This window comes from Phyllostomus discolor, chromosome 6 (assembly GCF_004126475.2).
Source record: "Phyllostomus discolor isolate MPI-MPIP mPhyDis1 chromosome 6, mPhyDis1.pri.v3, whole genome shotgun sequence".
In the NCBI taxonomy this organism is placed as follows: domain Eukaryota; kingdom Metazoa; phylum Chordata; class Mammalia; order Chiroptera; family Phyllostomidae; genus Phyllostomus; species Phyllostomus discolor.
In genome coordinates this window covers 23,252,385-23,268,395 of record NC_040908.2, presented here as the reverse complement: position 1 = coordinate 23,268,395, position 16,011 = coordinate 23,252,385, and the positions used below count along the sequence as shown (strand labels likewise).

The following is a 16,011-nucleotide window of genomic DNA, read 5'->3' as shown; positions in this document are numbered from 1 at the left end:
TGGAGGATTTGCTTCCAAGGTTACTCACGTAACTGTCAGTCTCAGGCCTCAGTTCCTTGCTCTGTAGCCTCTCCTTAGGACTACTCACAGCATGACTTCCTCCAGAGCAAGTGATTCAACAGAGTCCAACACAGGAGCCTCATCTTAGAAGTGATATGCCATCACCCTGCCCTGTTCATTTGGTTACACAGACCAACCTTGGGGCTATGGCGAGGCACTACATAAGTTTTTGAACACCAGGCCATCTGGCAGGCTGGCTTCCAAAAGCACTCTGCTTCAATTGCTGCCTGCCCACTTCAGCCCTCAATTAAGATTGTCTCTATTTTATGCTGGGTCACAATGAAGTAGCAAGTTCATCCTGACTATAACATAATTTTGATAATTATGTTCTTTTTTACTATGGAAAAAGCCTATTATTAACAAATTAAGCTTTAACAATTTAGACTTTCTTGAACTTTTCTGGCTAACAGATTCTTTATTTAAATTTTTGCATTGTGATTAATGTAGTGTAGATAGTAAAATTAAATGTGTTTTGCCATAGAGTAACTATTTAAATTAGTATTATCATTAAAAATAAAGAAACAGATCATGGCTTTACTTTTTTTCTTTTTTAGTTGGCCAAGTAAAATTTGATCCACCGTTAAGGAAGGAGACAGAACCACATCATGAACTTGTAAGTAGTTTCATCTTGGAATATTAACATTGAAAATAAATGTTTTAATTAGTCTTCATGATATATTGAAACTGACTTAAAAAGCTAGTCATTAATATTTTCAAATGCATTTGGGGAAATAAAAAGGTAAGTCATTCTGAAATTCAGAATAAATAAATCTGTGTTGCTGAGATTGAATATTTTCAAAATTATTTAGGAAAAACTTACTAGCTTTATCACTCTCTAATTAAATGTTTTTAATGCTGGCCCTTTAATTTCCTTTTTATTTTTGTTTTTCAGTTTTTTAGCATCTCTTTGTGTATGTATTTATTAGGATAAATGCCATAATTTTAAACTAAAATGTTGGATCAGTGAAAGTCCTTCTCACTAAATTTATGGGCAGTCTTTTTTTTTAGTATAGGCCAGTTTTTTAAACACCAGAGTAGGGTCAGTCTGTTTGGAGTACTAGAACTCAGGAGAGACTAGGCATACATAATAGATCAAGTTCGTCATTCATTTAAAGCGTGCTAACCATATGAACTTTCTCTTCATGATTCCTTTTTGTTAATGTTTTGTACTTCTTTCCAAACATGTGATAATAGATTAGATGTAGTCTTAGAAGCAAAATGCTTCGCACATATTTGAGATATTAATATTCTGTGGAACAATTAAACATGAGACTTAAAAAATAAACAGAATTAATTCTAATGCAGTTACTTTACCAGAGCTCCAGATAATGTTGCATTATTTTTCTATTTAATAATGAGACCAGAGGAGCTGTTACCGTATTTTTTGGACTATAAGATGCACCCCTCCCCGCATTTGGGAGGAGTAATGATGGTTGTCAATGCTGCTGTTGAGTTCTGTTTACATTTACATTGGTGAAATATTATGTTATTTATGTTATTAAATATTTTACCACATTTTTTGCTTCAAAAATTTTTTTTCCTGTTTTCCTCTAAAACTTGGGTGCGTCTTATGGTCCAAAATACAGGAATAAGTACTAAGGGTTGAAGTGGGAACTTTCTTCTTAAATTTAAGGCTTATTTTAACCCACTTGACTAAAGATATCCAAAAGGAGTCTTTAGCCTCTAATTTTTGGAGTTATTCCCATTCAGTGTACCAGCATGGAGGAAAGGAATGTTCAAGAAAAATTCTTAAAATGATCATATTACAATATTGAAACCTGACATTTACATAGAGGATGGAGAAAGTTAAGAAGAAAAAGTACTCATGATTTTTATAAATGCTAATTGTGTTTTGTTAAGGCAGTCTATTTGCTTTCTCTTTTTGAGTTGGTATTGCATGTTTTTAAATTCTGTACTAATTTAGTAACTGCATTGTAGAGCCAGTTTGTTGCAATGTTGCTTTTTTAGAAGCTCCTTAATGTGATTTGACTTTGCATGAGCCTTAACAAAATTATGTTAGCAGGACTTACTTAAGAAAATTTCCCTTTGAATTTATGGCTTTTAGTCTTAAGTGTAAATAACTTGGGTTTCTTGGTCTCTGCTAAACAGCCCGACAGTGATGGTTTTTTGGACAGTTCAGAAGAAATGTACTACACTGCAAGATCTAATCTGGTATTTCTCATCTTCTGATTTTCTTTGTCAGCATTGTTTTAGTTTTGTTTTTTTTTAATCAAACATTTTGTCCAATTTTAATGAACGAATTTAAACATTGTTGTATAAGTTCTTGCTATTTAGCAAGCTTCTATATGTTAAGGATTATAGCAGTTTTTCCATAACAAGATAAATAATATATCTACTCAAATATATTATGGTGTTGTAGTAAAAAATAAACATTTTTATGTAAAAACATTTAATTTTGTGGCTCAAATATGTTTTTTAGTACATTTCCTTATAAAAATGTCCAGTTTTAATATGACTTGTTTTAATGAACTAGGAACCATCCATATATATACACATATCCATTCATAGATATAAAACCATTTCTATATATTGCATAAATTATATACATATCATTTAAAGAAATAATTTGCCTAATTAACAAAGAAACCAGTCTCAGATGAAATTTTAGCGCAATGATGATATATAATACCAGTTTTCTGAAGCCAAAATTTGTATTTTAAAGCCTTCTTGATGTTAGAAATATTGACTGTCTTACATTTAGGTAAGAAAAGATAGGACATTAATCCTGGTGAATATTAAATAAATACTTTTAATAGTCACTATTAAGTAAATAGCTACTTCTGTAGCTGGCCAGGGCCCCCAGTTGCCTTTAGTTTACTCCTAGATTTCACCTTTCTGCCTTTTCAGCGAAATTTTCCTCATCTTTCCTTCCTCTCTGCTTCAGTAACATACCTTTTTCAATTCTGGTTGATTTAAGTGGTTCATTTGGTTAGAGTATTGTCCCAATATGCAATGGTTGTGGGTTTGATCCCCAGTGAGGGCACATACAAGGATCAACTGATGCATAAATAGGTGGAACAACAAATCAGTCTCTCTCTCTCCCTCCCCCTCTGTCCCCTCTTTCCCTCTCCCCGCTTCCTCTCACACCCTGTTCTGTGCTCTAAAATCTGTGCTCTCTTAATCAATCAATCAATCAATGGTTCTTAACATAAATTCTTAAATCTGTGCCCTGTAATATTTGTAGAACATAAAAGGCATTTTAGACATAATTCTTCTTTCAGGGAAGTTGCTGTCTCAATAACCAGAAAATACTTACTTATATAAACTGTTAGCCATGCATGAAAAAATATATTGGATTGCCAAAACTTTGCCAGGTAGTGACTGTTGATGAGGAGAAGCTAACATATAATTGCTACAATAGAAATTAGAGGAGAAAAGATTTTGCATCGTGTGGCTTATTTGGCTTCCGGTAGGGACTAAGACTGATTTCAGTGTTGTGTAGCAAGCACTACAGATTCTTCAGGAAGAAAATGGATACGTGTATCTCCTGTGTTTCATGGGAATCAGTGTGAGGACAGTCACTGGCAGAGACCACAGTTTTGAGAGATGACAGATAAAGAGCTAAAATTATGAAATGGTCATACTGTTGCTGGAATTACGGGATTAGCTCAAAAGAGGGAGATTGGAGTAATCAAAGAGGAAATAGCCAATGACATCATGAGATTTAATGTGTCTCCCAGCTCGGTCTAAATAAATAAAGAGCGCAGAAGACTAGTTACCACAATGGGCGATTCCTGTGTTTTGTAGTCAAAGACAGAACCAACAATGGAAGTAGGGAAGAAGCAGTTGAAAAGCTAGAGGAGTCAGTAGATGCACTGTCACGAAAGAGAGAAAGATACATCAGATGGCCCAGATGGGCCAGAAAGTGAGGACTGAAAATTAAACCGTCTGAGGAGCAAGTGAAGAGTGATTTCTGGATTGAAAATTTCTCCAGAATTAGACATAAGTAGGCTAGAATGACAGTCAATGGAATTTGTTGTGGAAGTAAAATATTCCAGAATCAAAAGTTTAAATTAATATTGTCCAGAAAAGACAATTACAACACCAAAAACATAATACTTCAGAGTTACACTGTTCTTTTCTGTACCCATGTGAAACTATCTTGAAAAGTTCACTTCTAATGATAATAAAAGCTAACAGTCATCTAGAAGTTTTATACAACGGGCATTATTCTAAACACTTGAAATATATTAACTTATGTTATACAAAGAGAGTTGAAGGTGCAAAGAAGCTGAAATTGGTCTTAGACCAGCCTGGCTCAGTAATTCACAACCAAACCACTATGCTGTATTGCCTCTACCCAACGTGTCAACATTTTGTTGTCTACTGCTTGTACTCTCTCATTTTAGTCAATATATATGTTGATAGTTATTTTTTATTGTGGGAAAATACACATAAAATTGACCATTGTAACCATTTTTTTAATCCTCACCCAAGGACGTGGTTATAGATTTTAGAGAGAGGAAGGGAGGGAGAAAGAGAGGAAAAGAAACATCGATGTGAGAGGGAAACACCTATTGATTGCCTTTCATGTGCGCCCTGACCAGGACCAGACCTGCAACCTAGGCATGTGCCCCAACCAGGAATCAAACTGGCAACCTTTCACTTTTCGGGATGATGCCCAACCAACTGAGCCACACCAGCCAGGGTCCATTGTAATCATTTTTAAGTGTACAGTCTGGTGGCATTAAGTACATCTGTATTGTTGTGCAGCCATGACCACTGTCAGTCACTAGACATTTTCATCTTCTCAAACTGCAACTCCTCACACCAGTAACTCTCATTTTCCCTTTCCCCCACACCCTGGCAACTGTCATTCTATTTTCTGTCTCTTTGAATTGTTTTGTGCTCTAGTTACCTCCTATAATTGGAATCACACAATGTTTGTCCTTTTATGACTGGCTTGCTTCACTTAGCATAATGTGATAGCATCTTCAAGATTCATCCACATTGTAGTATTTGTCAGAAATTTCATTTTTAAGACAGATAATGTTCCGTTGTATGTACAGACCACATTTCGTTTATTCATTGGACATGTCAGTGGGCACAAGTTGCTTTCACCTTTTGACTATTGTGAATAATGGCGCTGTGAACAGGGATGTACAGATATCTGTCACGTCTCCACTTTCAGTTACTGTAGGTATGTAACTGCAGTACGAATTGCTGGCTCATGTGATAATTCTACGTTTAATATTTGACGAGCAGCCATATGGTTTTCCATAGCAGTTGCATCATTTTACAGTTCCCACCAGCAGTGCACAGGGGTTCCAGTTTCTACACAGTCCCCATCAACACTTGTTATTTTCTGGCAGTGGAAGGGGAAGTTTTATTTTATTTATTTGTTTTTAAATAATAGCCATCCTAATGGGTGTGACCTGCCATTAATTATTTCGGTCTCCTAACTTCATTAGTCCTAAAACCTTGACATTGTGAACAGGATTTTTTAAAATTATATTTCATTGATTATGCTATTACAGTTGTCCCAATTTTCCCGTGTTGTCCCCCTGCACCCATCACCTCCCACTCCCTTAGGCTACCATTGTTCATGTCCATGGGTCATATGTATAAGTTTTTTGGCTACTGCATTTCCTATACTGTACTTTACATCCCCAAGGCTATTCAGTAACTACCTATTTGTACTTCTTAATCCCCTCACCTCTTCACCCATTCCCCCACCCCTATCCCATTTGGCACCTTATCTAATACTCTCCATATCCATGATTCAGTCTCTGTTCTTGTCTGCTTAGTTTGTATTTTAGATTTAATTGTCAATAGATAGGTATTTTTGCCTTTTTATTATTCATAGTTTTGATCTTTTTCTTAAATAAGTCTCTTTAACATTTCATATAAGAATGGTTTGGTGATGATGAACTCCTGTAGTTTTTTCGTGTCTGGGAAGCTCTTTATCTGCCCTTCTATTCTAAATGATAGCTTTGCTGGGTAGAGCAATCTTGGCTGTAGGTCCCTGCTTTTCGTGACTTTGAATATTTCTTGTCAGTCCCTTCTGTCCTGCAAAGTTTGTTTTGAGAAATCAGCTGACATTCTTTTGGGAACTCCTTAGTAGGTAATTAATTGCTTTTCTCTTTGCTACTTTTAAGATTCTCTATCTCTATCTTTAATCTTTGGCTTTTTAATTGTGATGTGTCTTGGAGTGGGCCTCTTTGCATCCATCTTGTTTGGGACTCTGTGCTTCCTGGATTTGCATATCTGTTTCTTTCACCAAATTAAGGAAGTTTTCTTTCATTGTTTTTTTCAAATAGATTTCCCATTTCTTGCTCTTTCTCTTCTCCTTCTGACACCCCTATGATGTGAATGTTGGACCTCTTGAAATTGTCTCAGAGGCTGCTTATAATACCCTCTCTTTTTGTGGGGGGGATTCTTTTTTCTTCTAGTCCTGAGTTTGTTTGTTTGTTTTTTTGCTTCCATATGTTACAAATCATTGATTTGATTCTCAGCTTCGTCCACTCTACTATTACTTCCCTGCACATTGTTCTTTATTTCAGTTAGTGTGTCCTTCATTTCTGGCTGGATCTTTTTTATGCTGCTGAGGTCCTCACTAAATTCCTTGAGCATCCTTATAACCAGTGTTTTGAATTCTGCATCTGATAGGTTATTACTTATCTCAATTTCATTTAGCTCTTCTGGAATTTTGAAATGTTCTTTCATTTGGGTCATGTTTCTTTGTCTCCTCATTTGGGTAGCCTTCCCATGTTTGTTTCTGTGTTTTATGTAGAGTTGCTTTGACTCCGTATCTTGGTAGCGTGGCCTAATGTAGTAGGTGTCCTGTAGGGAAGGGGTGTCAGACTCATTTTCACCGGGGGCCACATCAGCCTCACGATTGCCTTCAAAGGGCCAAAATAATTTTAGGACTGTATAAATGCAATTACTCCTTAACTGTTAAGAGGTTGAAGTTAGTGTTCCCCCCTACCAGAGCTCTGCTGGACGTGTGGGTCTGTGGCAAGCTGTAGACATTGGTCTTTCATCTGCAGGATGGGGTTTGTAAAAGTTGTCAAAAATAAGGCCTACTTCAAGAGATACCAAGTGAAATCTAGAAGACAATGACAGGGTAAAACTGATTACTATGCCCGGAAACATTTGGTAATTCAGGATAAAAATAGGTACAATGCACCCAAATACCCAGGATGATAGTTCATGTAACCAACAGAGATATCATTTGTCAGATTGCTTATGCTCGTGTAGAAGGAGATATGATAGTTTGTGCAGCTTATGCTCATGAACTCCCGAAGTATGGTGTAAAGGTCAGCCTGACAAATTATGCTGCAGCATATTGTACTTGCCTGCTGCTGGCCTGCAGGCTCTCAATAAGTTTGGCATGGACAAAATACATGAAGGCCAAGTGGAGGTGACTGGAGAGGAATACAATGTGGAAAGCATTGATGGTCAACTGGGTGCCTTCACCTGCTATATGGATGCAGGGCTTGCCAGAACTGCTACTGGAAATAAAGTATTTGGGACCCTGAAGGAAGATGTGAATGGAGGCTTGTCTATTCCTCACAGTACCAAACAGTTCCCTGGTTATGATTCAGAAAGCAAGGAATTCAATGCAGAAGTGCATTGGAAGCACATCATGGGTCAGAATGTGACTGATTATATGTGCTACCTAATAGAAGAAGATGCTTACAAGAAACAATTCTCTCAATACGCAAAGAACAATGTAACTCCAGACATGATGGAGGACAGGTATAAGAATGCTCATGCTGCTATATGAGAGAATCCAGGCTATGAGAAGAAGCCTAAGAAAGAAGTTAAAGAAAAAGAGGTGAAATCATCCCAAAATTTCTCTTGCCCAGAAGAAAGATCAGGTAGCTCAGAAGAAAGCAACCTTCCTCAGAGCTCAGGAATGGGCTGCTGAGACCTAATAAACCAAACCACAATTTTCTATGAAGATTTTTCAGATAAAAGTAATAAACTTGCTGAGCAAGCAGCTAAAAAAAAAAGTTGAAATTACATTTAGCCCTTTGAAGGCAACCACAAGACTGATGTGGCCCTCGGTGAAAATGAGTTTGACACCCCTGCTGTAGGTTCCAGTGGCACAGCCTCCCCTATCACCCAAGGTGAGCACTCAAGGTGCAACCTTTATGTGGCTTGAGTATACTCTCCTGTTGTAGTTGAGCCTTGATTGCTGTAGGCAGATCAGTGGCCAGTCAGCTACAAGGATTAGCTGTGACCACTGAACACCAACCTCCACCCTCCATGGATCAGCTGTGCAGGGTCAGGGTGGTGGTGCCCTGATGTGGTCTGTAGCTGTCCACTGGGTGCACTGGCCCTGGGGTTTCCTAGGTGGTGCAGGCCAGGGTTAGCCCTCACCTGTGTTTTGCCCACGGCCACCCTGCCTGAACTATAATACAAGCTGAGATGCCTTGTACTTATGCTGGGTTTGGAGATTCCCAGGCTAAGTCAAGCTGTGAATTGAGGTTAGCTGCTGCTAGTGCCAGGCCTGGGGGGTCACTGAGGTCTACTGTTCTTTGAGAGAATTTAGGAAGTTGTGAGGCATGAGCCAAGACCAGCATATGAAGAAGCAGCTTGGGTGATCCTGTAAATTGGATGGGGCAGAGTCTCTAAGGATCTCCAAGGTGGGTCAAACAGTATTAGCCAGATTGGTGGAGTCTCAGATATGGCACCAGTTTGCCAGCTCTGTGGCTCTCTAGGGGGAGGGGTTAGAAAGGGACAATGGCCTCTACTCACCTTGATGCCAGACAATTCAGTTTCTCCCTATATGCCACTGGTGCCTTACAGGCTGCTACTCTGGTGCTGGAGCTCAGAGGGAGTGAGTCTGAGTAGGTGAGTCTGTGTGTGGGTTCTTTAAGAGGAACTGCTTGGGGTTCCACCAGTTTCTTCCATTGACTCAGTCACCCCTGGTTTTTGCGGCCAGAGTTGTGGGGACTTATCTTCCTGGACTTGAACCCTGCACTGGGGGGCCTGGTGTGGGTCAGGGGCTCCTGGCTCCTGAGATATCCCTCTTGAATTTTTATCCACCACAGATCGGTGTGGGACTAGCCAGTTCACATCTGCATGCCTGCTACCAGTCTGGATGGACAGTTTCCTTAATTCTATAGTTGTCAGACTTTCATTCAACTCAATTTCTGATGGTTCTGAGTGATGGTTATTCTGTATTTTAGTTGTAATTTTTATGTGGTTGTGTGAAGAGGTGATCCATGTCTGGCTATGCCGCCATCTTGACTGGGAGGCAAGAAGATTTTATCGCTTACAAATAACTTGTTGCTGGCCACTAGAAACCAGATGAACTCCAAATGTCTGGTTGTCATCTTAGTTAGCAGTTGCCACCAAGATGACAGCCCTAAGTCTTTTAGGACCCAGAAGAAAAACGCTGCCTTATAAAAAAAAACCTTGCTGCCTAAAAGTTTCATGTCATCGGTGATTTCTGGTTGATTTAAGTACTTAGTGTATTCATTTTATGGTTTTGTAAATGAATTTTGAATATAACACCTCAATTTTCATTACTATAATAAAGTGATTTTTTTTTAAATCAGGTAATTATAATATGTGAAACCAGAAGAACAGAGCTTGGTTTTTTAGCATTGTTAGTGAATGAAAAAGGTCTTTAAACTTTGAAAGATGCCCAAGTTAAAACCCAAAACAAAGAACATTCCAGTGTGATGATTCAATGCCTACATTTTTGTCCACAGCCATACAGATTTGTGTATCTGATATGTTTTTGGATTAAAAGATTATATTAACATATCTGTTCAGCTAATGCTATTTTTCATTTGCCTGATTTTACTGTATATTTTGGCCCATATGCTAATAATGAAAAATATATGTAAAGTTAGTTGTGTGTAAAACTTTGTTAATTGCTATGGAGGGACATCAGTAGTAACATTATTACTTTGAAGAAACTTACAGTACACCTGTGATAGAATAAAATATTTAAGTTAGAATTAAAAACATGTTAGGAATAAATATAACAAAAGGACTTTAAGATTATTCTGTTGTGTAGTCACTTTTCTTACCCAGTATTTAAGACAGTTTCTAAAATGAGCTCATTTCATAATTGTGCAATGATAGGACATTTTCTAGAATGTCAAACCTAACCTGCTGGTATTCATTTCCAAGCTTGCCGTACAAGTCTTCTTAAGTCTTCTGCTTTTATTACTCAGGGTACTGCTTGATCAGTCAGTGTTCTAACTACGCTTGCTCTTCTGACTTTCTAAGAAATAAAAAAATCTTTTTGAATTATCTAGGATTCAGTTCCATTTTACTTCTGTAAATTATCTACCATGTTCAAAGGTATCTTAACAACTGTATTTGTACCATAATTTTCTCATTTTTTTAATGAGGAGAAAATTGTCCCTTTCTGCTGTTCTTTTTTCTTCGTTAAAATATATTGGTAAAGTATTTTTTCTTTTGTGTTTTTGTAGCCAGCTGTATCAATTCTATTAACTTCCTGGTGTTTTCTCATCAAGTATAGACTTTGTAATCTCCTGAGGGAGGTAAAAAAAATTATAATAAGCTCTTGATCATGTATTTTCTTTTTCCAGTGTTCCACATCCCATCCTTTTTCTTTTTCAGTTTCTATCTGGCACCATGTTTTCTTAGAGGTTTTATCCTAGGTTTCAAAATACTCCCCCATTCATTAAAAGAAACAACTGAAATTAGGACTCTGTGACTCAGAAAGTCATATTTTAATTGAGCTAGGTTGCCCATCTTAGATTGTTGTTGAAGTGTTCACGTTGAATCTATACTAGGCTACTACTGCATGTTTTCAGTCCGTGTGTTACTTATTCTACTTGACTGTTGTTCAGTATTTTTATTCACTAATGAGTTGATGCTTGATATATGCCACTAATTTTTTTAATGTCTGTCCTGGCATGTTCAAATGTATTCTTATTTAGCTTATTTAGGCCACATTTTACCATCATGTAGGCCCTATATTTTTATAGCTTTTTCAAGTATATTTTGGTAGCATTTTGTTACAGGATAGCTTCCAAGTCCTTTTAAAAAGTATTTTAGATCAGTTTTTCATAGATGACCTTAAAGATACATAAATAACTACTGACTTTACTCAGATTTCATGTTTTTCTCCTTTTATTTCTTCTCTCTTTTTTTTTGTCTGATTTACTGTCTCAATTTTTGCCATGTAATGATAGGTGCTTGGTAAATAACAGCTAAATTAAATGAGATTAGATACTTATTAGAAGGATTTAGTGTAATTCTTTTACTTGGTGATGTGCCCAGCACATTGTGTATGCTTTATGGTTGTTAAAACATAACTTGATTTACAGAGAAGGAACTAATAAATAAGCCTCTTTCAAAGTTAGCTTTCCTACTAGGCTTCACACCTGGCACATTTAGTCATCAGACTTGGGATTGGATCTATCTACAGATTCTCCCCAACATGAATGTTACTCTAAATACGAACCTGTACTAAATTTTCTATTAAAATATTATGTTAGGTTTTTTTAGACCCTTCTTTTAAAAATCATTATCATCAACTTGGTAATTGTCACATCTGTGTTTAAGGAACAGAAGCTGTGGGCACTTAGCACAAATGTTTGCTTTTGGAAGCTGTCATTTGATTAAAGGTTTAAGAGATTATTGGCTTAAGAGGGTGCTAGCCTGGTAGAGGGCCCAGTTATCTACAGCTGAAGGAAACTTGAATTTGGAAGTGTATTCATTGAGATAGTACTCTCTTTACTAAATGTCAAGGTTTAAAGGTTCTGTATAAAGTCCTGACAACTTAAATTGTTCAGCATAATAATTGTGTGACAGGCTATCAGTGAATTTATCCTATCAAGATATATCATTATAAATTAAAGAGAACAGGTGTCCCTTTTTATTAGGATTTTATGTGATGCCACTGTGACAGTTGACCAGTCTTTTTGTTTGTGATGTATTATCTTTTCTCTCACTGGTAAGAACATTTATTATTATGCATGGAAGAACACAAATATTGAAGGAGACAAAATTTGAACCTAGTTTAAACCAGGATTAGGATTTTGATTTTCATCAGATATTTTTTGAGAGGTCTTGTAATGCTTAAAAGTTAAAGAGCTTTTCACTTAAATGTAAATATATTGCTTAGAATCCTCTTATTTCTAGGCTTAGTAGTATTATGATCTAGAATTATTTTCATGCATATTAACAAAGCTGAAGTTATTTATTTATAGGAAAATTAACAAATGGCATTTGAACAAGCATATACTTAGGGCCTAGTTAATGTGTGCTAGGTACTATGTTAGGTCCTAGCCTGTGGGACGAAAAAGACGGATTTAACAATTTCCCTTTATGTGAGGAGCTCACAGCCTGGCAGCCATTTTTATAGATTTCTAAATGAATTAATTAAAATGCAGAGTAAGTATTGGAGGAGAACTAAGTGTTAAATGCTATGGAGACTTGGAGAAGGCTGCTTGCTCCAAGGAGGTAACTTTTGCATTAAGTCCTAACTGTGCATCTGACAATATCTTATAACACTAGAAGGCACTCTCAAGTACACTGTATTCTATTGAAAATAAAATTCATTTGAATTGTTAAATATTCCCCCTTTATTGTTAGAATGGGGCTTGAAATACAGTGGTTCTAAGAAGAGGGGAATAAAAGGAAACTATTTTCCATGGTTGTTGAAAAGCACTTTTTTTTTCCATTTCAAGAAGGTGTTTGAGTCAAGCAGATACATATATTTACTTGTCCCTTTAAATTTCCATTGTTAGCTCTCTGCAATGTGCAGCATTTACTGGGAGTGTTTAAATAGTTGAGGAGCTGCCCTAATAATATTGAAGTTTTGCTGCATACACTTAACTCTTTAAAAGTGTATCAAAACTCCTGACATATAATTTATAATCTTTTGCAAATCCATACATACAATTTACTTCAAAAGAGCATTTTATTTCTTTAGAAAATTCCTACCTGCCTAAAGCAATAGTAGAAATATGTGAATGGGTGTATATGTAATTATTGCAGCTCTTATGTACAAAGACAAACCAAGATTTTTGTTGCTTGTCCTCTTCTGTAATCATTTTTGTTTGCTTGGTTGTAGCTTGAGAATACTTTATTTGAGCTTTTTTCTTACTAAAAGCTGACTTTACGAATGTTAGTTACAATAGCAATAACCTTAAATAAAACATTATTTATATGAGTTCCCAGAAAAATACTGAACTCGTCTTTTATTGCGGGAAGTCCCACCATACCTTCTTTTTTAAGAACATATAGCAATACAGATTTATTTGAAGTCTGGTGTTCCTCTTTTAAAACTAATGTATATTACTGTATCGTGATTTGTGATACACTATTTCACTAAATATTTTATTTTGTATTGTTAGGATCTACAGCTAGAATATGGACAAGGACACCAAGGTAGTTACATTTTAGGTGCAAACAAGTAAGTAAAGGTCTTTTAAAATTAAATTTAAGTTCAGTAATAATTAAATAGCCTTAAAATATTGTATTTTAATAATTATAGTAGTAAATATAGTCTGGTAGACATATTTTATAGTGTACTTTTAATTTTTTTTTACTGCTACCATGCTAATCATTTAATTAATAATTGTAATAACAGGAAAAATCACCTGAAATTTTTATATCAAGCTGCTTTGTATACTTTACTTGTTAGAGAAAATTAAGTATATTTCAACTGAAGATAAAAATATGTTTGAGCAATTTATTTCTTTTTTTAATTGATTAATTTATTTATTTTCAGAGAGAGGGGAAGGGAGGGAGAAAGAGAGGGACAGAAACATGGATCAATTGCCTCTTGCGCGCCTCTGACCAGGGGGACCTAGCCTGCAAGCCAGGCACGTGCCCTGATGGGGAATCAAACTGGTGACCTTTCAGTTCGCAGGCTGGCCACAATCCAATGAGCCACACCAGCCAAAGCAATTTCTTTTTAAAGGTGACCTGTTTATTCCTTACAAAACTTGGTTTGGTATGTCTCTTAGATGTGTTGGCTTCTGAAAACAGCTGGAAATATTCACTGCTCAGAAACCTTAATTTTTTAGCTGCTTAGAGTCTTTTAAAAAGTGAATAGAAGTTAAAATGTGTCTGAAGTCTTAAAAGTTATCGATTTATGCAGGAAATAAATCCAGCGTTTATTTAAGCCCTACTGTAGACCACGCTGTCTAGGTTGTACAGGGCAATGGTGAAAAGGCAGCTTACAAGGTCCAACAGTTCCAGCTGTTCATGGGTCTGTAAGTTAGCAGCACAAGGGGCAGCACTCTGCTGTCTCCCATGGATTCTCTTACTGTCCTCCCCAGAATGCCCTGAGTAAATGGTTTGATTTTCTCAGCCAAAAGCTAATTTATAAGGAAATATTATTTAGTTGCCAAAAATCTCCCAGCAAGGTAGGTGTTTTAGTAACCAAATTTAAAATTTTAAATGTAATATTAATTACATTAGAGAGTTGAGACATATATACGTGCCCATATTTTAAATTAGGCAGTTGACAAATACACACTAAACACAAGTAGCTCAGATTTAAGATTATAGTATAAAATCATGTCTCCCTTTTTATTAAACAAATCATTTCAATATAAATCTTTTTCAACACAGAAAAGGCTTTGAATGGCAATCTAGAGAAATGCATTAGCTCTGGTTTAAACTGAACTTCACTTAAGTACCATGAGGTGTTTTTATTACTAGTAGTAGTAATAGTAACCTTATTTATATTTCCTAAACTGGAAGAGTAAATTTTTCTTGCTAGAAAAATTAAATTCTATCTAAATAATAACTGATTGCTATTTATAGCTTATCTAATTTGTTGATGAACAACAAGGAAAGTTTGTCTCATACTGGGTTAGCAAAAAAAAATTTATATGTGTTTTTTATGTTATTTTGTCTAAATTTGAGGCCACTAGTTTTAAGGGTTCTTGTGTGAAATTTGTGTTAGCAAATTTCAGTATATTTTAAGAGACTGGATAATTTGGAAAAATATTTCATTTACCTAATTTTTGTTTGTTTTAAATGACATACTTACAAAATACAAAAAAAAAAAAAAAAAGGCTTATCTCTAAATGCTTTACCAGATTCCTTAGTTCCCATTTTCTGATTCCGTTAGACATTTTCGTAGTGTATGGTTACTTTGGCTAGGTAAAATGTTAATAATTTGCCCAACCTTCATTTTTTGATTAATTGGATCCCTGCTTAAGGAACTGTATTCTATATAACGAATCCCTGGCAAGGTAGGTTGGCCAAAAGCTTGACCTTTGGCTGTGTTTCATGTACAGGTGTATACATGCATGTGACGTGAGCGTGGATGTAGCCCTTCTCTCACCGTACTGCTACGTCTGCTTTATTCTCGTGACTGGGCAGTGTTTTACAGCTCACGGGGTTCCCTGCTCTCTCCATAGGTGTTCAGGCAGACAGATTTCCATTTATGGGTTTCCACCTATTCCAGACCAAGCAGATTATATGCCATAGTGGGGTTTTTTTGTCTGTTTTATTTAATTAATTCATATCTATTTTGACTTACTGGCGTTTTCTTTTTTCTTTTGAATTCTCATTTTATTGAGGGGTCAACTTTTCTGATCATACAAAACCAACAAAATACTATTTTTAAAGGAAGCTCTAAATTCTGATTTTTTAATGTAGAGCAAAAAATCCTAAAGGTCCTCTTTTAAGGACCTAAAAAATAGTGAAAAGAGTAAATTGAATTATACAATTCCTAGCGTAGTTGAGGGTAGTAGTAGCAAATGCCAGCAGTGTCTCTTTCCGTAAACTAGGAGACTTCAAGGAATTTATTTCAATTTCTCCAGTAAAATGGGGATTATAATAGTGCCTGCTTCAGGGTAAAATGGAATAATCATTGTAAAGCATTTAGCATAGTTAGGGTTTAGTAAGTACTTACTAGTTGCCCTTATTTGTTGTGTTTACTCAATAGGTAATTGTTGATTGTAAGATCAAGTGAATATAAGTGAATAAAACTCTTAGGTTTCAGACAAACACAGTGTTTTTATTTTG

At 36.0% G+C, this 16,011-nt stretch overlaps 1 protein-coding gene and 1 pseudogene across 5 annotated transcripts in view; both read left to right on the top strand.

Annotated features, from left to right (window-relative positions):
* Positions 1–16,011, top strand: part of MAP4K3 (mitogen-activated protein kinase kinase kinase kinase 3) — a 126,727-nt gene that overhangs the window by 69,720 nt on the left and 40,996 nt on the right. For 3 of the 5 annotated variants that reach the window (XM_028514721.2, XM_036027888.1, XM_036027885.1), the window contains 3 exons: positions 615–673; positions 2,170–2,232; positions 13,380–13,438. In XM_028514721.2, the coding sequence (XP_028370522.1) occupies positions 615–673; positions 2,170–2,232; positions 13,380–13,438 (181 nt within the window). The remainder of the gene's footprint in view (positions 1–614; positions 674–2,169; positions 2,233–13,379; positions 13,439–16,011) is intronic. The other 2 variants (XM_036027887.1, XM_028514723.2) reach the window with 1 other exon arrangement.
* LOC114498650 lies at positions 6,977–8,026 on the top strand (annotated as a pseudogene).